Raw genomic sequence first — 23,400 nt, forward strand, 5'->3', positions numbered from 1 at the left:
TGAGTGACGCCAACACACCCAATCCCTGTCGTCAAAAAAATAAAAAAAAATAAAAACAGAGCTGTTTAAATAGATTACTCACAAGAAGCTGGGTAAGGTAATTTTTCATACCCAGACGTAATCTCCGGTGTAACAAAAATAAAATGCACCGAGGAAACAAGGCATAGTTAAGTGGCGTACTAATCCTCAAGGTCCCGCGGTTAATGAATTGATAAAAAAAAAACAAAAAAACATTGACCGCTTCCCAGAGCTCGCTGAGTGACTCCAGTATATTTACCCCCCCCCCCCCTTTCTCCAAAAAAAAAAAAAAGAAAGAGGAAAATTGTATCGGGTAAATTTGTAATCGATTACAGGCAAAAAAGTAATTCAATTACAAGGATCGTTAATTCTTAATGGAAGTAATTGAAGCGTTACAAAATTACAGCTTAATGTAATCGATTACAAGTAATGCATTAATTGTAACGCGTTACGTACAAGTCTGCTAGCCACATATCAAATATTTTCGAACTTGAAAATCGAAGGTTCGACTGCGAAACCAGTCGAACTTGGGGTTCGAGAAAGGTTCGATACCCCCTTTAAAGCCATCGCAGCATACAGTATCCTTTGTGTCCGCGGAGATAGTAGATCGGCTATTCTCACTCACGCGAATCTCGATGCACGTCTCGCTGCTTCGGAGGTTGCCTTCATATCAAGGCCGCAAAAGGCGAGGGCGATGCACCGACTAGATCGTTCGGCGGATAAGCGTGTTTTCACGTCTGCCGGCGCTTGACTCGCTGCCCGTCTCCGGCCGTCATTCCATATTCTAAAAGAGCTCTGACATCCCTGGATACTCAGAGTGCTCTGCTAAGGACTCCGAGTGATGTGCTAGGGATCGCTAAGAAGGTAAGTCTGCGAAAGCTTACTTTTTTAGTCTGTGGACAACATTATAACGAGAATTGTACGTAACGCGGTATATGTGCCGCGTAGCTTGTACTATGCTATTCTTTTCGGTAACGAAGTAACGACCTAGTAACAACTTAAGAGAAGGAATGAGTACCGTATATTATTATTTATTTTTTGATGAACTAACGAGTAAACGGTGTTTATTTACTTCTGGAAGGGAGCCCACCTTTCGTCTGTTATTTGCACGACGAGATAAACACGAGATAGAAAATAGAAAAGACGAGCACAAGCTATGTCAGTAGCCGCAGTCATACCTGAATTAACGAATTAAAAAAAAAGTAAAGAATTATTAACGAAGCCGAACGTTGGAAGCGTCTTCATAAAAACGACAAGAAAATAGCGCATTTCTTTAGAATCGCAATAACAATAAGAAACGATTAACGTAGTTAGTTACTAGTTGAGCTAGTTAGGAGCAATAGTATTTAGGTATTTTATTTCAGTAACATGTACATATCTAATGAACTGGGTTTCTTTGATTTGGGGTTCATTTTTCTTCGAATTGGAAGGTGCTTCTTCGGATTTTTTTCCCCCGCAGGCTCGTTGTTTTTGAACACCAATTTCCGGTGTCGGACAGAACACGGTGAAAGTCGGGGCATATGTTGAAGGAAACAAGACAAGCCGCCAAGCAATTTCCCAAACTCCAGGGAACACGCCCGTCACCCGCATACCTAGAAAACGTTCCTGTACTGATAGGGAAACAAAACAGAGCAATGGACGTGCTTATCAAAGAAAGAAGCTGCCTCGCCGACAGTTCAAGGGGGGAAGGGGAAGGGACTAAGTCTGGAGGTAAACACATTATCATTATGTGGATACAAATGTTTCTGCGTGAATCTTGAGCTTTTCTTATTGCGAAACAGTACCCAACTGTTTTCTTTGTGTTTTTTTTTTTGCCCCCAATTATTATAAAACGGGTCTGTGTTATTTTTCGGGGTTTATCGGTATTTAGCGAAATCATAAAACCCTAGTTACAACAGAACGTCCGACTCCCATAAAATGTCAAAGTCTCTCCGTCTGTCCACTTGTCCGCGCAAGTGTAGGTGGAGAGTCACGTCAGCACGAATCGGTTTTGTTACCATGGCAAACGTAAGCTAAACAACAAACGCACGCACTTCCTGGGAATTTAGACGAACGTATACTCATCCCCCAGCAGAAATCTAACCCGAACGTCTGGATCCGATCCCATTGCTCTGCCTCTGCACCTTTGGAAAACTTTCTACATGCACAAGCCAAAGACATAGTCACGTTGCACGTACGTCATACAAAACAAAACAGTGTTTGCTGCTGACGTAATAGCAGAATTATCTGCGAACACGCCTTAAGCGTGTTCCAATTAAGTGGGTTTGTTTCATATATATGCAGCTTCCAATATTTCTGCAGATAGTTTTTTTTATGGCCAATGTGACAAGATCCTTGTACAAAGTAGATAGAGGCCTCAGCGAGTGCCCGCATGTGTCCACATACAGTCTACTATTGCATGATGTATGAGCAGTTGTACGCCATTACACGCCACACTTTCCGTAATACATGGCGATGATGTAAAGGAGGCCGACGGCAATAATTCCCAACATGTTCGTATTCAATCGCTAAAACAGTATCTAATATCTTCTAGAAACTATATACAACTGCTCGCTCTTTCAATAATGCATTTTGCGCATAATACGACTTTAAAAGATAAGGGTTGTTGCAGTTCTTTTCATTTTTGTTTTACTTTAAAGTAAGTAAACAACAGACGGAACACGTCTTCAAAAATTCACGGAAGGCGGTATGGTGTATTTCTGCGTGAGCAACACGGAGTGAGAGCTTGTGGGACTGTTCGACCTTGTGGGACGCCCGATTCGATCAAGCCACGCTCCAGTCGTTTGCAACAAAGTCACACGACACAGCGACTGCACTCACGTTCCGAACGCTTCCAAGTTTCATTCTTCCGGTCACGGCTACGGCTAAAAGGAGTATATAACGTGCCTAACTTCTTCAAACTTCTATTTGTAACAGAGAATTTCTGGGAAACCGATATGGGGGTGTGGAGTTATGTAGGTATAGATGTTATTACCACAGGCGCATTGCGAACGCATGTGGATGCGGGTCAAGTATAGCTCATCTTGAAACAGCGCGAAAAGTTACACGGACGAAGGAAAGAAGTGAACGTTGCAAGCGTTGACTAACAACTGAGGATTTATTTTTGATAAACTGCGAAAAAACTTTAAAAAACACACGACTCTCGAATCATGCTGGAATGGCGCCTCCGCAACACAGAATTGGTCTATCAGTTATACAATTCCATGGGCGATCTTCTTCGATCTAAAAATTCGACCTCACTGTCTATCAAAGCCAATGAAGCCTGACTCATGCAAGTTGTGCTCTCCTTTTTTATTTTGTTAGACTCAACAGTCTCGCGAGATTTTGGTGCCTGTGTTTATACAACACGACAGCACTTCCTAGTAAAGGTTACATGCGCAGTCACGGCAGTGCTATGCCAAATGAGAGCACGTTGTTTCTGTTTACGAACTACCGTGCTCCCGGAGGCGAATGTTCAGGCACCTCCCGTTTGCCCTATATATACGTTCCCCGCACGAGAAGGGTATCTGGGAAACGACGCCCTCGATGCATGGTACGAACCCAATGTGGTGTTTTATGCCGCATCCGCTCTTCCCGTGGCTTTTCGTTTTCGCGCGTTTTTTCGCACCGAAGCATATTCCGCCGAACTTGTTACGCGCCGAAAACAATATCTACCTCATATCTTGAGGCGGTTTTTTTTTAAAACCGTTCGACATGCGGTGCACGTAAGCAATGACTGTCACATACCTTTTTTTAGAACTTTTTTCGCAACTCTGGCAGGCGCCTCTCCTTTTATACTCTATTGTTTCCACGGCTGAGGCGATTACCGACTCTGGGCAACCAGCGTCGTGTAGTTTTCCGGCTTGGGCGGAAAGGTTTATTTCCACTCCGTGGTCCTACATGATAAGATTTCTTATAGAGGCATAACCCCTCGACTTTTGGTAAACGGTCGCAAAACGACCCTGATTCAAGTATCCTCGGATTCAAGGGGTTTGTTAGTGACCGCATCGTTGTCGTGCCACCAAGCTGGCCCAACAACGATGCGTTCACTAACAAAACCAGTCTTCCTTGTACTGCAGGTATCCTGCCCGTTTCAAATTCCTACGAACTGCTACCACGGTGAACTATTGGCGTGTGAGGAACACGAGTTATGCCCGTGAGAAATGTTTTTTCCATTCTGCAACGTATCGAAGACTGTCGTCAAAGAGAGAATTTTGATTTCCCCGCCACCGATGCCATCTAGCTACGGCGTCCCATCGTCGTCAACATCAGCGGCGCTCTCAGGATCCGCCTCTCCTACTATCAGCATCGGTAGGCAAGGTGGCAGGACAACGATGCGGTCACCAACAAACCCCTTCTTGTTTTTACTGCAGGTCTGTAGACCCTCTCATGCGTGTAAAATCAAAAGTGAATATTTGTGTCATGTGGTCGCCTTTCTCAGGCGACCTGTGCGAATGTGTCGCTGGTTGTATTGATGAGTTATTTTTTGTTGTTCTATTTATAGCGGCAGGTGTTAAGTGTACGGAGCTACGCCGTGACGAGCTCGAAAACTTCTAGCGCTCATCCCAGCGGTCCATTTGGAGGGCCGTTTCTCCAGGAACCGTAGTGTATTTAAACAGCAAAATAAAGGATAGCTTTTATTTTTTCGGTTTTACCTACTAAAATTTTTTTAATGCTAAAATTCCACACTTTAGATATAGTACTTTCCGTCATAAGTTCGAACTGTCCAGTCCTTTCCCCAGAGCGCAATCGCAATCGCTCTCGCAAAGGAGACAACCGACAGTCGCATCGGCCACTACACGATAGGAGCTTACTGTTGAGACCAGTGTTCCAACATGACCATCCGCACGTCAATCGATTGCACCTAATCCCTCAAGTGGTCTTAAACTCTTTAATGTAACGCGGAATGTCAACCTCCGACACCCTGCCCCCTCCGATCACGGCCCGATCAGCGGCATCAATGCCTGACAGCTTACGTCATCTCATCTTGTTGTTACACCACTTATACGCGAACACTCGGTCACATCGGCAATAATTCCAGTCATCTGTTCACAACCCACAACACTGCCATCACGATGTTGCTGCTATGTTGCTGACACGCAGAAATACAGAACCACGTTGATTGCCGGTTGGCACTCGGCATTGGATAGCAGAACTGAACTCAGCAAGGCACCCAGGCAGCCGGCAGCAAAACCTGCCTGTCTTGGGCGCAGTTCCTGCGATTTTCATAACGTCGAAAACGTCGACACAGTTCCGCGTGGTTCTGCTACTGTAGCTCCGCGTGTGTCCCGCAATCCGGAGACGGCCATCTTACCCAATGTACGTAGCGCTACTGGCACTGCTCCGGGACTTCGCTGTTTCTATCGGCCTCGTTTGTTCCTTTGATAAAATGGTAAAAACGTCAATGCAACCGAAATGTTCTGCACGTATGGACTAGTAGACGGAATTACAGGCGGCCTTCGCTGCCGCTGAAGCTCAATCAACTCAGCAACATTTATTAAACGACATGCGTGACGTGCTCGAAAAACGAAACCGAAAGAAGATGAGTCAGGAGGGCGAGAGCTTTTTCCCGTCTGCCTGGAGAAGAAAAAAAAAAAAACGTATCGTTCCTCCCCTCTTCTCATGTCCACTTGGGGGCGCATCACTAGAGGGGAGGAAGACGCAACGTTGCTACCTTTTTCCTCCATTTTTTCTTAGAGTGCAGGTTATACCGTCTGGGGTCTCGCACACCTCGGAAGGCCAGTCGTCTGCACCATAAAATTGTTTGAGTTCCGAGACGGTGAACCGGGCCATAGTGTGCGCCTGTCGTGCAATGCTCTAGCTCGTATAAGAGGCGTGATTTCCGTGTTACTCTGTAGAGACCGTCCCACCTTTTTGCGAGGGAGGCTGTATAGCCTCGAGCAGCGTCGTTCAGCGGGTGAGTACGCTTGAGGACCAGGTCCCTCACTGAGAAGGGGACGTCTCGTCGACCTTTGTCTTACTGCACTGCTTGCCCGATTCACCAGACGTCGAGCTATTTGTGGGCCTCTCGAGTGGCGTCCAGCAGTCGTTTGTGCAAGTCACCTGCGAACTGAGCGTGGGACGGAACGACGCCTCCTGGGAGTGGGCGAATGCGATTATCAAGGGGGAACTGTAACTCGCGGCCGAAATTTAGGTAAACGGGCGTGAAACCTGTGGTTCGGTTAATGGTAGTCCGTGTGGTGAACGCCATTGTCGAGAGCTTAAGGTCAAAGCCCACATGGCGCGCGGTGCGCGCTATAAGCATGGACCTCAAGTTGCGATTTACGCGTTCGGTGTTGGTCTACAGGTGGTACACGGACATTCGAACGTGACGGATCCCCATGGAGTCACCGCAATCTGCCAATACCTTGCTGGTGAAATACGTCGCGCCGCCAGTGATCAGTTGAGCCGCGAAGCCAAACCGAGTGAATACCTGTAGGAGGCAGGCCCACACGTTCTGCGAAGGGGTCCATGTCATATGAGCGAATGACGTTTTAGCGAACAGCGATATTTGAGCAAAACGACGTTTTAGCGAATAACGAAGGCGCGCGTTAACCCCCCCCCCCCCCCCCCCCCCCCCGCGCTGCGCTTACGCCGCTTTGCGGCGACTGTCTGCGGCGGCTCATAACAAAAATGTGAACACACTTAGCGCACCCGAAAACGCCGCTTCGCGGCGTCTCACTAAACGCGGGCGTTCGCAGAAAAGTCATTCGATTAAGTGAGTGCCTCACCTCTGCATGCTGTACCTGACGGAACACCGCTTTGTGGTTTCGCTTTTTGGCATGCAGTACAAGAGCGTGCGTATCAGAATATGTCCTGCCTCATCCCTGGCCATGTAACTGCCCGGCAAAGGTTTCCGTAGGTCTTTTGACCGGAAGAATGACCAGCGAGAGCAGACTCGAGGTAGTAACGTAGAAACGACTTGGCGCAGTTTGCGTGGTACCACGATGCGAAAGGGGGTTTCGGAGGTGTCGTCGTCTGGCGAAGGAATCTATCAGAGTAACAAGCCGTCGTCTCCGAGGACGTAGCAGTCCAACTGTCGGTCACTGGCGGTGTCGGCTCAGGCTTGGCCTACCAGCGCGTCGATCACCCGCCGACAGAAGCCGTCAGTCTGCTGTGCTGCACTAAGATCATTCTTGTTCGCAAGTGCGCCCCAGCGGCCGTCGAAGGTTCCCCCTACTGCAGCGGTTAGCTGCATTTCCTCGGGATCAGCCGGCGTCGCGGTGGGGATCGGTGCACGCGACAGTTCGTCAGCGACGATGTCTGTAGAGCCTTTCATGTACTGGATGGTGTAGTCGTAGCGCTGCAGTGCCAGCGCAAATCGAGCAAGACGTCCTGCGGGATTCTGGAGTCTCAGTAGCCAGGACAGGGATTGGTGGTCCGTTTGAATTACTCCATCCAAAAATATGTCAAATTTCTTAAGCGCGAACACAATGGCGAGGCATTCCATCTCGGTGATTGAGAAGTTACGCTCGGCTAGGAGAAGCGTATGACCGGTAAAAGAAACTGGGCGTAACACGCTATCAAATTCTTGGTGCACGACTGCCCCCAAACCGTAATCTCTCGCGTCCGTTTGTAAGTCGAACGGTTTGTTTAGACCAGGAAGCTGCAAAGACGCGTTTTCTGCTATCGCTTCCCGAAGTGCTTCGAACGCACGCTGTTCGTTATCGCTCCATACCAACTTGTTTCCTTCACGCAGCAGCTGATAGAGGGGCCTTGATATGCTAGCGCAGTGTGGGACGAACTGTCGATAAAAAACAGTCATGCCGAGGAAACTTTGTAAACTCTTAATATCATGGGGCGGGGGTATTCCGGGATGGCGCGGAGCTGTTCTGTGTCCGGCTTGAGCGCACCGTTATCAACCACGAAGCCAAGCAGGTCGATCTTGTTAGTAGCTGGTTGTATTTTGCCAGGGTGCACTGTCAAGGCTCCTTCGCACATTTGTAACCGAGTACGACCGACAGAAACGATACCGGTCTTTAAGCCTCTTGCGACGTCTTAGGACCGGATGCGCTGCTGCGGAGCTGGTCCTAAGACATCATAAGAGGCTTAAAAACCGGTCTTGTCTCTCTCGGTCGTACTCGGTTGTAAATGTGTGAACGGCGCTTTAGACCTACGTCATGCATGCGTTGTAGCGCAATCTGTAAGTGCTCCAAATGTTCGACAAATGAACGAGACAAAACAGTTACGTCATCGAGATACCAGAGGGCGAACCTGTGTTTGGCATCGCCGAGGACGATATCCACCATTCTTTGGTAGGAACAGGGACTGTTACAAAGTCCGAACGCCATTCTGACGAATTCAAACAAGCCTCTGTGACAGGTGAAACCGGTCGTTTCCACGTCGTTTGGGTGCATCTCTATTTGCAGGTAGCCACGAGAGCAGGCGAGGATTGTTAAAAAACGTGACGGCGTCAGACAGTGTGCACGTGCTCAAAAACATTGACATGTTTTTGGATGGAGCCCACTTTGTAACGTAACTCCACGTTGGGCGCCAGATGAAGCGGTTTGGCCTTGCTGCTGCCCGTAGTGACGTATGATACACGGAATTCAGTTCAACAACTAAAGTGTTTATTATCTGTCGGCTCCCCAGCGGCGACTGGCCGCTGAGCAGAGTTGGCCCCACTCATATAGGGGGGGGGGGGGGGGGGCTGGTACTTTCAGCGCCCCCAATCCGCTTGAGCGCGCGAGCGCCCCCACAATGTCAACGCAAGAAGTTTCTTACACAAAGTTGAAAACATAAAACAGATATTGCTCATTTATTCACGAGACGTCATTGTTGTAACTGAGACTTGGCTCTATTCCACCATTAAATTCTGTGCTATGACCCCTTGATATAACATTAATAGGAAAGACAGGGGTTCTAAGGGAGGGGGCTTAACCATTTTTCATAAAGCTCCCATGCCGCTTACGTTTATCTCTTCGATTAATCATAAAGCTTTTTTCTGTAAAGTGTTGTATGAGAATATGTCACTCATGGTATGTGCTGTTTACCGGCCACCAGGTACTCCTATTAGTATGATTAGCGGTTGTAACAACTACTTATTGAAATTGAAACATTTCTTTATTTCCATCAACGATGGGGGAAAACCAAAGGAAAAAAGCTGCTATTTGCAGCTTGACCGGCCCTTTGGTACCCCTACAAGGCAAGCAACACTAACACAGAAAAAAAAAAAAAAACAATAGAAGGTATGTTTTAAGTATTATACAATGCAAGAGATATCATTTCTGCCCACTGACATAACATCAATTCCTAATGATGCGATATGATTTAGTAGCTCGGGAAGTGCATGTTTAATTCTTTGACGTCCAAAGTTAGTTCGTGATTGTGGTATATGCCATGGATGTATCTGACGTGTTTGACGAATGGAATCGTGCAAATGAAGGTCCGCAATAGCGAGAAAAGTATCATATTTACCTTTCATGGCAGACTGGAATGTTAATATTAATCGTTGTGGATACATTTTTGAAACGTCAAGTATGGAGTACTTCTCAAACAGTGGCAAGGATGGAGAGGTTGAAGAGACATTAGCTATGGCTCGTAGAGCTTTTTTTTGCAATATTCGAAGCAAGTTTAAGTTCGTTGTGCCGGTAGACCCCCACACTAGGTGCGCGTAGCATAAGATGGGATAGAATAGTGATTTAAAAAGTTGAATTTTGACACTTGTGGGTAAAATGTTTCTATATTTATTTAACACACCCACTATTCTAGAAAGTTTAGTGCGAACGTGTCTAATATGGTCGTTCCAAGACATGTTATAAGAAAAAAATACACCAAGAGTTTTTACATTTTCAACATATTGAATAATATCAGTGCCATATTTCAGAAGAGAGGATGAGGTTGCTTGAGTTCTGGAATGTAGTTGGAATATTATAGCCTTGCTCTTGCTAGCATTTATATGAAGGGAATTGTTTATGCACCAGGTTTTTAATTTTGAAAGGACATTATTTGTTTTGCTGATAAGACGTTCACTATTTGAATCAGAAATGATCATACTTGTATCATCTGCATAAATAATAAAATCTACATCAGAGTCAGTAGCAACTATATCGTTTATATAAAAAGAAATAAAAGGGGACCTAGAATGCTTCCCTGGGGAACACCGCAATTAATGTTAAGCAAAGAGGACCTATGCTCGTTTATGGAAACATATTGGCAACGGTTCTCAAAATATGACCTTAACAATGAAAATGAAACTCCCCGAAAGCCATACGAAAATAGCTTGTCTAAAAGTATACCATGGTTGATGCAATCAAACGCTTTACTAAAGTCAAGGAAAACGCCAATCGTTGTTAACTTTTTTTCTAAAGTATCTAAAATAATTTCTTTTTGGTGCAAAAGGGCAGACTCGGTAGACCTAAATTTTCTAAACCCAAACTGAGATTCTATTAATACATTATGATGATCTGAGAAATTTGTGATCCTTGAGTGCATAAGCTTTTCTAAGGCTTTTGAAAAAATAGGAAGAATGGATATTGGACGATAGTTCCCCATACTATTTCAATCTCCTGCCTTAAACAGTACTGTTACTTTTGCTGTTTTCATGCCTGTGGGAAACACACCCGACGAAAGAGCAAGGTTATAAATATGTGTTAAACAAGGCACAATGAGGTCGACAACAAATTTCACGGGTTTAATGTTTATACTATCAGCATCGCAACTGTGATTGTTGCGTAAATTATTTATCGTCGAAAAAACTTCATATTCATCGGTAGGATAAAAAAATATAGTATCACAAACTCTAGGTATATTTTGTGCTGCATCACTGCAGTAGGTACTAGACCCAACGTTCACAAAATAACGATTAAAAGCATCTGATAGTTCAGAACCGCACTTTTCCATCCCATCAATAACAAATTTTTCTATTCTATCATTGTTAGTATTTTTGCCCAAGAGAGCATTAAGTCTTTTCCAAAGCAAGTCAGGATGCTTCATACATTCAAAATCAAAAAGTTGGTTATAATAGTTTCGCTTTGCACGCCTCAAATCTGCGTTCAGGTGGTTTCTCAGTAACTTAAATTCTGCTAGTTTGACCAAGTCTCGCGATTTTAAAAATGCTTTATATAAGCGATCTTTGGCACGCATTGATTTTAAGTGATCTTTAGTAACCCAGGGTTTCCGGGCACGTCTATCGGTTCTAACCAATCTTAATGGAAATGAGGACGTATAAATACTTTTAAAAACCTCAATAAATTTGTCGTAAGCTTTATTTATATCCTTTATGCCTATTATACTGCTCCAGTTCGCGCTCTCAACGTTTCTTCTAAACGCCTGCAACGTTTTATCGTTAATGCTTCTAATGTATCTGGTGGGTTGAAGTTTATTGACCTTCGTTTTAGCTGTAGCGTTATGTTTATGAATCAGCATGAATATGGGCAAATGATCACTCAAATCTAAACACATTACTCCAGCAGTAATATTTGAGCTATCGTGATTGGTAATAAACATGTCAAGCAAGGAGGAACATGACGCTGTTATACGCGTGGGAAGAGATATGACATTCTGAAGATTATGTGCAGACAGTAATAAAGATAACTCCGACTGATTACGTGATAGATCAAGAAAATCAATATTTAGGTCGCCTCCAAGGATGAAATTGCATTTAACTTCAGTCATAGAGCTAAACAACTTTTGTAGAAATTCAAAGAACTGGGACACATTTCCATTTGGTGGGCGGTAAACAACACAATACACTTCAAGGTTTTTACGTATGCATAGTACTTCGTAATGATCTGTAATGGCTGAGTATTCGGATACAATCTCAAAACCTGTGTTTAATATCAAGATGGATACACCACCACCACGGTTTTGTTTGCGGTTCAGATAAAAGTGTTCATATCCCGGTAAAAGAAAAACATCGCTGTCATCGCTGTACCAGGTTTCAGTGAGCATGATGATATCGAACATTGGTTCAAACGTGTTAAAAAGTAAAAAGAGGTCATCGGTTTTAGATCGCGCTGACCTAACGTTAAGGTGAAAAAATTTGAGACATTTCTTATCAGTTTTTCCAAACAACGCATTCACTTCGTGAGGGTGGTAAAAGCAATTTTGCACCGCCATCGAGAATTATGAAGTTATACAAAAATACAGCAGTCATCGAAATATTCTACGCTAATTCCTAATTTTTTCAACATCACCCAGGCAAGTAATTTTAAGTACACTGACGTCGTATCTTTACGCGCAAATATTTTGCCACCAGAGCACCACACAAACTTCCACCCAACCCTTCTTTTCTGCGCGATAGCCGTTCCCAGCAGTTTTTTGTTCAAGCCTGTCAAGTGTTCGTTTACATAAACCGGTGACTCGGCTCCGCCAAACTCGAGGGATGCAGTAGTGATCCGTTTTTTTTTGGCCTTTTCCAAAATTGTGTTCCTTTTTGAGCGCTGGACGAAGCGAACAATTATGTTCTTTTGATCTGGCATAAAAGTGGCGACGCGGTGGCAGATGTCAATGTCCGCATCCGCCACTGGTTCATCAAGAAGGGCGCCGATTCTCTTGATAACATCAGTCACATCGCCCTCGCTTGGTACCCCCTTGATTTCGAGATTGTTCGATCTTTGGTACTGCTCTAATTCTTCTACTCTGGCGCCTAGCCTGCAGTTTTCAGCATCGAGTTCCTGGTTCCGTTTCGTAAGGTCTAGTATTTCTTTACGCAGTTCTTTCATGTCGTCCCTTATGACCTTCACTCCATCGCACGTGTCACTACAGAACTTCACGCTTTCTTTCAAACTGCGCAAGTCTGCACGCAGCTCGCGGCGAAGATCCTCCAGCGCCTTAGCTAGTTCTTTGGTTTCGTTGCCCATGTCGGGCCGAGCAAAAAATCGGTAGAGCGCAACGGAAAACACACAGAGGAAAACAAGAAATAAGTTAGTCCGTAAAAAAAAATGCAAACAAAAACGATTTACAGGCAGCAGCAACGGCGTTTTGGCGTAATTTTGATTGATTAACAAAAAGGAATGAGCGCAAACCTGTAATATATGAAGGTACGAAGAATAAGCGATGGGCCGATGTGGTGCCGCGCTGCTGCCAAGTGCCGCTGACTTGAGATGGCCCGCTCTTCTAAATGCTGGTCCCTGGCGACGAACAGAGGCAGGACCAGTCACCAGCCGGAAAGGTGATGACGTATCTGAAGCAGGGGCACGTGCGGTTGAATAGCTGAGTCGTCGAAGAGCAGGGCCCGACGGCGATGAAACTGTAATATATGAAGGTACGAAGAATAAGCGATGGGCCGATGTGGTGCCGCGCTGCTGCCAAGTGCCGCTGACTTGAGATGGCCCGCTCTTCTAAATGCTGGTCCCTGGCGACGAACAGAGGCAGGACCAGTCACCAGCCGGAAAGGTGATGACGTATCTGAAGCAGGGGCACGTGCGGTTGAATAGCTGAGTCGTCGAAGAGCAGGGCCCGACGGCGATGAAACTGTAATATATGAAGGTACGAAGAATAAGCGATGGGCCGATGTGGTGCCGCGCTGCTGCCAAGTAATTAAACAGGTTAAACATTCAAGTAATTCCATCATCCTTGAAGACTTTAATTTGCCATGTGTCGGGTGGAACACCATTCTGTAGCTAACCAGGACAGCTCGCAAGGAGAAGCTTTGATTGACCTAGTTTTCTCATATAACTTGGTTCAAATTGTAAACTGACCAACTAGAGGGGAATCAATTCTCGATTTGTGCTTTCTAAATGATAAAATGCTTGAGACAAATATATTGTTAAAATATGTGACGGTATATCAGATCTTGATATGGTACTTGTGTCAATTTTTTCAGACTAGAAATCGGGATCTAGGCCAGTGATTTTAACAGTTCCGGTTTTTGAGAATGCTGACGACGTTGGTGTTCTAGCCTATTCTGGGTTTGTCCTTTGACTCGTTTCAGCATTTGTCAATTGAATGTGATTCGGACATCAGTGCGCTGTGCTATAGTTTTAAGAACATTGTTAGTAATTTCATAACAAAACATGTTCCAGGGCGTAAGAAAAAATCTAAAATTCATAATCCTCGGATTAATAGATATCTTATGCGTTAACTACGAAGCATTGCTCGAATGAGGAAGAGACGTAGGTGTAGTAAGAAATAATCAAGCCATTAGATGCTATCCGAACTTAACGCACCACTTAAACCTGGCATTTCAGAAGCAAGGAAAAGATATTCAAATACTAGACTTCACTCTTTTATAAAAACAATTCGCCACAAACGTTATGGCGTCACATCTCTCCAACGAATAAGTTGGTTGGACAAATTGTTTTAACTGCAAATGAGCTTAATTATTTAATTAAGTCAGTCTTTATTGATGATGACGGTGTTGTCCACTGATCTCTATGTCTATTTGCTGGATCGCGTTTGACCAGCTCCTCCTATGGACCGGAATGCGGTCACTGGCGGCCATTTTTAGGTAGAGTTATATCATCTCTAGCCATCATAGTAATATGGCGGACAGCGCAATGGCGGCAGGCTGACATAAAAATAGCCGTAGATCTAGTACACTGTACCGTGGGTGACATTTCGTGCTTGATTGAAGGTTTCAACGAAGCAGATTCTTGAAACCCGGCGTGAACGGTAGCCTCATCTTTGAGGACCCGGCAAAAGTTCTACGTAAGCGCAGCACCGGGGGAAAGCAGCGCAGCTCGCATCAAAAGCAGACTCCGTACCGTCGTTTGCTTTCGATGCTTCTTTCGATGCGACTTTTGATACGTGCTGTGCTGCTTTTCTCCCGGTGCTGCGATTTCGTGAAACTTTTACCAGGTTTTCAAAAACCGGACTACTGTTCACGCCGAGTTTCAAAAACATGTTTCGTCAAATAATTTTAATCAAGCACGCAATATCACCCACGCTATTTTGACCGCAGCCTGCCAACCCACCTGCCAAAACGCTATCTGCCATGGATGGATGATAGCGGCTGCAGCAGCTTACATTGGCTAGAGGTGATATAACTCTACCTAAAGATGGCCGCCAGTGACCGCATTCGCGGAGCGGGCAAACGCGATCCAGCAATTGTCATAGAGATCAGTGGTGTTGTCCCTCCCTGATAACGATGTCGGTGGTATTAGTGATATTTGTTTAACTCAAGAGGGCATCTTTAAATTGCTGCTCAACAAACTAGATGCTAAAAAAAGTTCAGGGCAGGATATGATTCCTAACACTTTCAAAAAATGTTATGCGGAACGGTCATCATACTGTTTGCATATTTTATTTGAAGTCTCTTTTAAGCCTGGAGCCTTACCTGACGACATGAAAACTGCCATAATAATTCCGTTACATAAAGAGGGAGATTGAAACACGGCATCTCATTTCAGGATTATTTCACTAACAAATACTACATGTAAACTACATGGCCACATAATTTTCTTGCATATCTCATCTCATCTGGAGCAACATAATCTTATTCACAAAACACAGTATGGTTTCAGAAAGTCACTTTCTACTTCAACCCAGCTAATCGAGCTAACTCAGAACTTGGCGGAAACAATTAATGCAAGGCGCCAATCTTTTAAAGGCATTCGATAAGATATCGCATCCAAAAGTTTTGGAAAAATTATCAAACCCGCTTAGAAATACGCAGATTTTAAATTGGATCACCGCCTATTTATCTGACAGAAGCCAATACGTTAGCTATAATAAAGTGAATCCTGAAAAACTTCTCCTCATATCAGGGGTACCCCAGGGCTCCGTGTTTGGAATTGCTTTGTTTTTAATGTTTATTAACGACCTATCAATCATATTAAAATGCCACTAAGGTTGTTTGCAGATGACCGATAATATAGGATAAAATAAAGGACAACGGGGAAAACCTTAAACTGCAGGGAGCACTTGTGGCAATAATGGACTGGACTAATGAATGGCAAATGAAACTTAATTATGATAAAACAGCAATCATGTTAATTTGATGTAAAAAGCACGTGCCCGATGCATTTTAATTATACACTAGACCGGCAACAAGTAAAACGGTCGGAAAAATGCAAGTATTTATGCATTATTTTCAATAATAAACTAACCTAGAACCAACATGCAGAAACTACGATAACGAATGCCAGAGACACATTGCTTGAGTTATGCAGAAAATTTGGTTTTGCGGATTCGAACACTAAACTTGTCGCATGCAAGAGTTTTGAGAGACCTAGCTTGGAATATGCAAACTCGGTGTGGTGCCCTTTCACGAAAGGTGGTATTAATAAACTAGAAAGCCTCCAAAAGCTTGCTGCTCTGGTTAGTTTGATAACTACAGCACAAAATCACCAGTTAGAAGTTGGTGGAAAGAGCTGGGCTTCAAACCTCAGAAATGAGGACCAAAACTCTTAAAGATTGTGTGCAATATTCTAAATGGCTTTCTTGTAGTAGAAAGTTCACACTATTTAAAACTCTCATCAACAGGATGCTCCCGAGTTAACCATTGCAGGGAAATGACACAGTACAGGTTTAAAAAGAACTATAGTTTAGTAGGGTACGTTGTTGGGCTAGTTGGTTCATCTTAGTAAAACATATAAAATAGCGCAACAGAAAGACAAGGACAAGAAGTATACAGGACAGGCGCTAACTTTCAACTAGTTTTATTCAGGAAAATTGAACACATATATACACACGACAGGCAAAGCAGCACCACGTAAAAGTTGATTAATTTTTCACCCGATCACTCAAAAACTGAAATTCATTACAATGAAGATCAAGAGAAGTGTCGCTGACACCATGCCGTCCCATTTTTTTTTAGAGCGCAGCTCTTAGGGGCCCGTTTCCGGCTTGAGCGGCGTCGCCGTCGGCGTCGCCGTCGCCGTCGGCGTCGCCGTCGCCGTCGGCGTCGCCGTCGCCGTCGCCGTCGGCGTCGGCGTAACCGCGCGGTGCATCATGGGAAATGTCCCATAATGCACCGCGCGAGCCCCCCACCGGGGTCACGTGACCTCGTGGGGGGCACGTGACCCCGGTGCATCATGGGAAATGTCCCATAATGCACCGCGCGAGCCCCCCACCGGGGTCACGTGACCTCGTGGGGGGCACGTGACCCCCCGAGGTCACGTGACCCCCCGAAGTCACGTGACTCCCCTGAGGTCACGTGACCCCCTCCTCGAGGTCACGTGACCCCCCGAGGTCACGTGACCCCCGCCGATGTCGCGTGACCCCCCGATGACGTCATCCTCACTGATGACGTCACCGGCATCCACATCGTCATCGTCATCATCACTGATGACGTCACCGGCATCCACATCGTCATCGTCATCATCACTGATGACGTCACCGGCATCCACATCGTCATCATCACTGATGACGTCACCGGCATCCACATCGTCATCGTCATCATCACTGATGACGTCACCGGTATCCGCATCGTCATCGTCATCATCACTGATGACGTCACCGGCATCCACATCGTCATCGTCATCATCACTGATGACGTCACCGGCATCCACATCATCATCGTCATCATCACTGATGACGTCACCGGCATCCACATCGTCATCGTCATCATCACTGATGACGTCACCGGCATCCACATCGTCATCATCACTGATGACGTCACCGGCATCCGCATCGTCATCGTCATCATCACTGATGACGTCACCGGCATCCACATCGTCATCGTCATCATCACTGATGACGTCACCGGCATCCACATCGTCATCATCATTGATGACGTCACCGGCATCCGCATCGTCATCGTCATCATCACTGATGACGTTACCGACATCCGCATCGTCATCGTCATCATCACTGATGACATCATCAGTGACGTCACTGATGTCGTCACCGGCATCCGCATCGTCATCATCACTCATCACTCGCTGATGACGTCATCATCACTGATGACGTCATCAGCGACGTCACTGATGACGTCACCGACATTCGCATCGTCATCGTCATCATCACTGGTGAAGTCATCAGTGACGTCACTAATGACGTCATCAGTGACGTCAGTGATGACATCATCGGCACTGGGGGTCACGTGACCCCCAAGGTCACGTGACCCCCCACTGGTTAGTTTAACCCCCCCCCCCCCAGTGCCCTTCCCTCCTCCTCCTCAAGAGCTGCGCTCTAATTCGGTGTTACAGGGAGTTGTAAGCGGCTTTCATTTTTTTTTTGATAAAGAAAGCTTCCAATAGCTCTCGAGCGACCGTCTCTCGGCTTCTTCCTAGTATCCGTATCTGCTGAAGTCGCGGAACACAGCCACACGTGTTGCAATGTATTGGCAAATGCGAGCCATATTTATTTTTTACTGATAATGCGTGCTCCCGTGCTCGGTCATTGATGCACCGCCCCGTCTGGCTAATGTTACCTTTCCACAACTCAGTGGGATTTCGTAGACCACACCCACTGTGCAGTCAACGTAAGGGGTGACGTGCAAGTCGCTGACGCAAATTTTGAGGAGTGTATTTGGAAAAGTATTTGGAGGAGACCAAATACATTTGGTTGTATTTGTATCTTGTACTTAAATGCTTTTTTGAAAATGTAATTAGATTTGTAATTAAATACATTTTTGACGAAGTATTTTGTATTTGTATTTCGATACATATTTGCATGTATTTTGCCCCCCATCCCTGGTTTTATTAAAAAGAACTATTTTCGATATTCTTTTTTTTTTCTCGGGTAATTCATGATAGGAATGAGCTCACAAACAATATTGTGAGGAATGAGAGACGATAAGGCAGGAGAAAACGAAATAAACTTAAGATTTAAAGGGGACAAAATTGTGCCAGAAACGAAAAAAAGAACAAGCCGCAGCGAGCGTCGACGGTGGCAGCAGCAGGCGACGGCACGGTGCGTCGGTGAAACACTTGGATATCGCGAGAGAGAATATCCTAATGAATCGGCAATACGGCGCTCGGTTCTTTATGTGGTATGCTAGTCATCTCAAATTTCGGCCTAGAGTGTTCGTGTAAAAGGTAGGGCGAGAGGCAGTGTTGTATGCGTTACCGAAAAAAAGTAACTAAATACGTTACTCGTTACTTGCAAATAAATGTAACGCGTTACCGACCTACGTTACCTCAAAATAAAAGGAACGCGTTACCGTTACCGTTACTGATAAAAAGTAACGCACGTTACTGTTGCGTTACTTTTTATTCACGAACCAGAACATTTGCTGTTTCGACGTTTGATATGTGCGTAAGCGCCATAGCTAAAATATGACCATGCGGAAACTCAATTACCCTCTCTTTTTTAGGGTTTCACCGGAATAGTTACAAGAAAAAACGCGGAAGTATATATGAAGCTGATTTATAACATGGAAAACAGGAAAGGGAATGACACCAAGGTGTCATTCTCTTTCCCAGCGGGAAGCGGAACGCAGGCTTCGACGCAAGAATCTCCCAAATCCACCCGAAGCCGGACCTCTTTGGCCTTCCAGCCGAGGCGACGGCGGTAGCGAGGTCAACGAGCCGCGGGAGAAAACCAGTGGCAGGTGGCGTGTGACGTCAAATCTGACGAGCACCGACGTCAAAGAAAAGTGGAGGACAGCGGCATTTTTTGACTAAGGAAGTTATGACTGGGCACTTAAAAACGCAAAAAAAAAAAAATTAAAATTTAATTTTTTTTAAGTTTTAGGAAGTAAAGTAACGTAACGTAATTTCGTTACACGTTACTCAAAATAAGTAACCTAAGTACGTTACCCGTTACTTCTTTGGAAAAGTAACGAGTACGTTACTACGTTACCAAAAAAAGTAACGCGTTACCGGTAACGCCGTTACTTGTAACGCGTTACCGCCAACACTGGGCGAGACTGACTAAGCAAGGCCATTCCGGCGTTCTTTTTTTACGGTCGGGAAGAGTATACACGAATCTTCTAGATCAGTGGTTCTCAACCACTGATGTTTCGCGGACACCTCGTGGATCTGCGGAGATGATGGAGGACCCCGTTCGTGTTGAGAGTAAGGAAAGGTTATTGGTTAATTATGGTAGTTATTTAATCAAAGGATATAACTAAGGGATAGTGTGAAGTCGACTTCTCTTATTGACATATACGCGAGGGAACTCACCCGAAAATTTGAACGTTTATTCTCAATCCGGAAAAAAAAAGGCAACTTTTATTGACGGGAAACAGGGTTTCGCGGACCCCTAGAATGCCTTCGCGGACCCCAAATGGTCCGCGGACCCCTATTTGAGAACCACTGTTCTAGATGAACGGAGGAGCTTATGTTCTGGTTGATACAAGCGACAAGATTGTGATTTTACCAACTTTCGGTCAGTTTGTTACGGTAGTGAACTTGCATTTTTTTATAGACTATTCTTTGGTTTGACTAGCGTTGTTTTTTCAAATTTGTGTTGTAACTACTCCTACTTGACTGTTTGAGTGGAACCAGTAATATTCTAATCAAATAAATAAAAGCAAAAGTCTCAGATATATTTACCCATTGTAATCATTACTGATCGATACATATTTAGAACCACTTTGCGAAATTCGCAGATGATGTGAGCATCAATGGCGTGAACTTGGGCGCTGGGCCAACGAAAATACCGACCTATGCAGACGACGTTACCATTCTGTGTACATCCACGCGAGAGATCGAGCTTGCAGTCAAGCATATGAACTATACTTGTGTAGTGTATCCGGAGCGGTAATAAAGGCGTGGAAATCGATTGGCCCTTGGCTAGGCCGTGATCGACCAAACCAGAGGGTTCAAGGAAAATCAAGTGGTCATGCTCATTCTCAAATTTGCTCGGGGTGGGGCTGGACATAGCGCAGCTAAGCACCGGCCGCGACAGTATTCACTTAAACTGCTTACAGGCGAAAACGAGCGGAGGATTTTCAACATCTATTTGTATTTGTTAAGTCCACCTCACCAAGCGGATATTCACAAGTTTCGTAGACTTTGTTTTACGTCTATATGTCAGTCTTTATTCAAACGAATGCGCAGAAAAAATTTATTTCTGAGTCTTTTTAAAGGTGAATTTGTCACGTTAACTTAAAGCCCAAGATAAAAGTTCAACTTTTTTTTTTGTTCGTGACGGAATGAGCCCAGTGCTCTCGACGTCCTTAAATGCATAGGAGGGTGGTACTTGGTTGCCTGAAAAGTGAGACTCAAACGATAAAGATAGACGCAACGAATACATATAAAAGCTTCCGAAGGTGAATTAGTTAAATTATGTTCCTGGGCGTTAGTAAAAAAAGAACACATAAAAGAAAGCAATAAGAAACAGATGCCCCTCGAAGGACACGAGCCTAAAACTACGCGTACGTTGCCTTCAGAGGGCAAAAACCCACACCACTGCTCCACTGTACAAAAAAACGTTATTTCCGGTTTTTCATGATATATATAGTATATAAAACTCTCACCGATGTACGACTAGACCCTTTTTGGTTTTCGTTAATCTTCCGTTTATAACGATGTTTCTCGGCCCAAACTTTACACGTCGCCCCTCAAATACGCAACGACTAGCTGTTCAATTCGGAAATATTTCCATCGTCTTCGTCGTGTTTCGGCGCGCGAAAGTTCATTTTTTTGTGATCAAAACAAGGACGCGTTTTTGCGCACGTCGTTTGGCGATCCTATTGATCGTATTCGTACCAACCGGAGATGCACAGCGGTTCTTTGAAACTCTCTATTGTTACGGAAGGTGTGCTGTAATTGTTACGAAGCGTTTGCTGCAATCGCTCGAGGGAGTCTATGAAATGAGAAGTAACAATTATCGTTCGCAGAGCGGCGACCAGGGGGATGGTTAGTCTGAAATCGGCGTCAGTGGAAGCCTCTGCTGCGGGGAGCCTGCCACATGACCTGCAATCCATGGCATATGAAGAGCTCGGAGAAACGCCACAGCTGAGGAAGGACGCAGTTTCGGAATTGCGACAGCTCATTCATGGTAAATTGATTAAACAAGCTCCCCAAAGATTGCACCTTTATAGCAGGGACGACCTTTGAGTTCTTCTTACGACGGTACATAAGCCACAAGACACACTAACTTGAATACAAGTAAATTTAAGTTGTTTACCCATAAATGAATGAATAGTTTTATTAAGACACACCAGGTGTGAGGAACGAACTCAACAACTAAATTAAACACCTTTAAATGCATTGAATATGTCACGTTGAACCAAAATTGAATATATATTTGGCTAGACGAGCCTGATGTCTGACTAAAATATGAATATGCAAGTTTAAGTTCTCGTAACAAAATACTTAAAGTAGTGGAAGATTTAACAATAGTGGTTTCCCTGTCAAAGAAAAAGAGTGGCCAAACTTGGCGCTTTCTTGAGTTTGAGATCCTTTTGAATGTGGTTTTTATTGGCGCCTGCAACACATCATTACTCACTACAACCAAACTAGAAACATAAAAGTGTAAAAAACGCAAAATTACCAGGCTTAATTACGCAAGAGCACTCATTGGGATAATGAAGTCCTATGAAAGGAAGACCTGGGGAAACAAGGAAAATATGGGTATTGTCTGCCTTGCGGATTAAGCGCACCTTTACGTCGGCTTTTAGGGGGGTACAAGCAGGAGCTTGCTCGAGCAAAAATTGAGATGCTTTTGTCCTTCAAAATTTGGCACAAACTATACTTCATGCTGGTTCTGTTGGCTTTAATAGAATTTGTTATTAGCGTTTGGAAAGTGCTGTCACCGAGGTATTGCAGGAATGAACTACGATGTCTCTTCCATTTGGCAGCCGAGCCGGATTTCAGGTGTCCGTGTGATGACGCCTTCCTGGTGAAGTTCCTGCGTGCCCAGAAATACTGCGTGGAGAGAGCATTCAGCGAAATCCGGAAATACTTTCGCGTTAGAGAGCTACGCCGAGACATCTTCCAAGATTTGTTGCCATCTAAGGTTATGTTCGACGCACTAATTCGCCAAAGCCAATTGATTACGCTACTTGAAGACGCGATAATCTGGGAAGGCTAGTAGGTATCCTCAAATCAGGTGAGTCCCATAGATGTTTATACAATACAATTTCAAAAGTAAGGAGCACACGGTCATCAGACGCATTCTTATAAAACATGAGAAAGGGATTGCCGTCTAGTAATAATGATACAACCATGGATGAAACCATTGTCTCGAATAAGCCCACACAATCAGAAAGTCGCTGTAAACAAGCATACCCTGTGCGCCTTTATTATTTTGCGTATTAAAGTGAGCAACTTGCTTGAGTTGAGCCCACGTCGATTCATTGCTTTTGTTGATAGAAATAGTTTGCACGATTTTGAGGAACGAATGAAGGAATTCAACTAAATCCTCCAAACTGTTTTGAAGTGATATGGATTCAATCACCCAGATCAAGATAATGTTTGTCTCAAGTAGTTGCTGTCCACAGCTGCCTCGTTTCAGGAAAATTTATTTTATGTGCTGTATTTTTCAAACGCCACTAAACATTGTTTTACGAAAAAGTTTAAAAATACTTTCGAATATCCTGTGCTGGTGTGCAATAAAAATCACCCTACGGTATCGCACGGCAAACATATTGAGATAGTGCAATCCTCATCTCCATTGAATAAC

General features: G+C 44.6%; 1 protein-coding gene and 1 pseudogene across 1 annotated transcript; one reads left to right on the forward strand and one right to left on the reverse strand.

Moving 5' to 3' along the window:
* The first annotated feature begins 692 nt into the window (after positions 1 to 692).
* The window catches only part of LOC8035781, a 28,199-nt pseudogene continuing 5,491 nt past the window's right edge, over positions 693 to 23,400 (forward strand).
* Positions 9,177 to 10,006, reverse strand: LOC120848801. Its single transcript, XM_040220826.1, has one exon. The coding sequence runs from the start codon at positions 9,989 to 9,991 to the stop codon at positions 9,200 to 9,202; it is 792 nt and encodes a 263-aa protein (XP_040076760.1). The 5' UTR covers positions 9,992 to 10,006; the 3' UTR covers positions 9,177 to 9,199.

Source organism: Ixodes scapularis, unplaced genomic scaffold (genome assembly GCF_016920785.2).
Source record: "Ixodes scapularis isolate PalLabHiFi unplaced genomic scaffold, ASM1692078v2 PGA_scaffold7__128_contigs__length_106722199, whole genome shotgun sequence".
Taxonomy (NCBI): Eukaryota; Metazoa; Arthropoda; class Arachnida; order Ixodida; family Ixodidae; genus Ixodes; species Ixodes scapularis.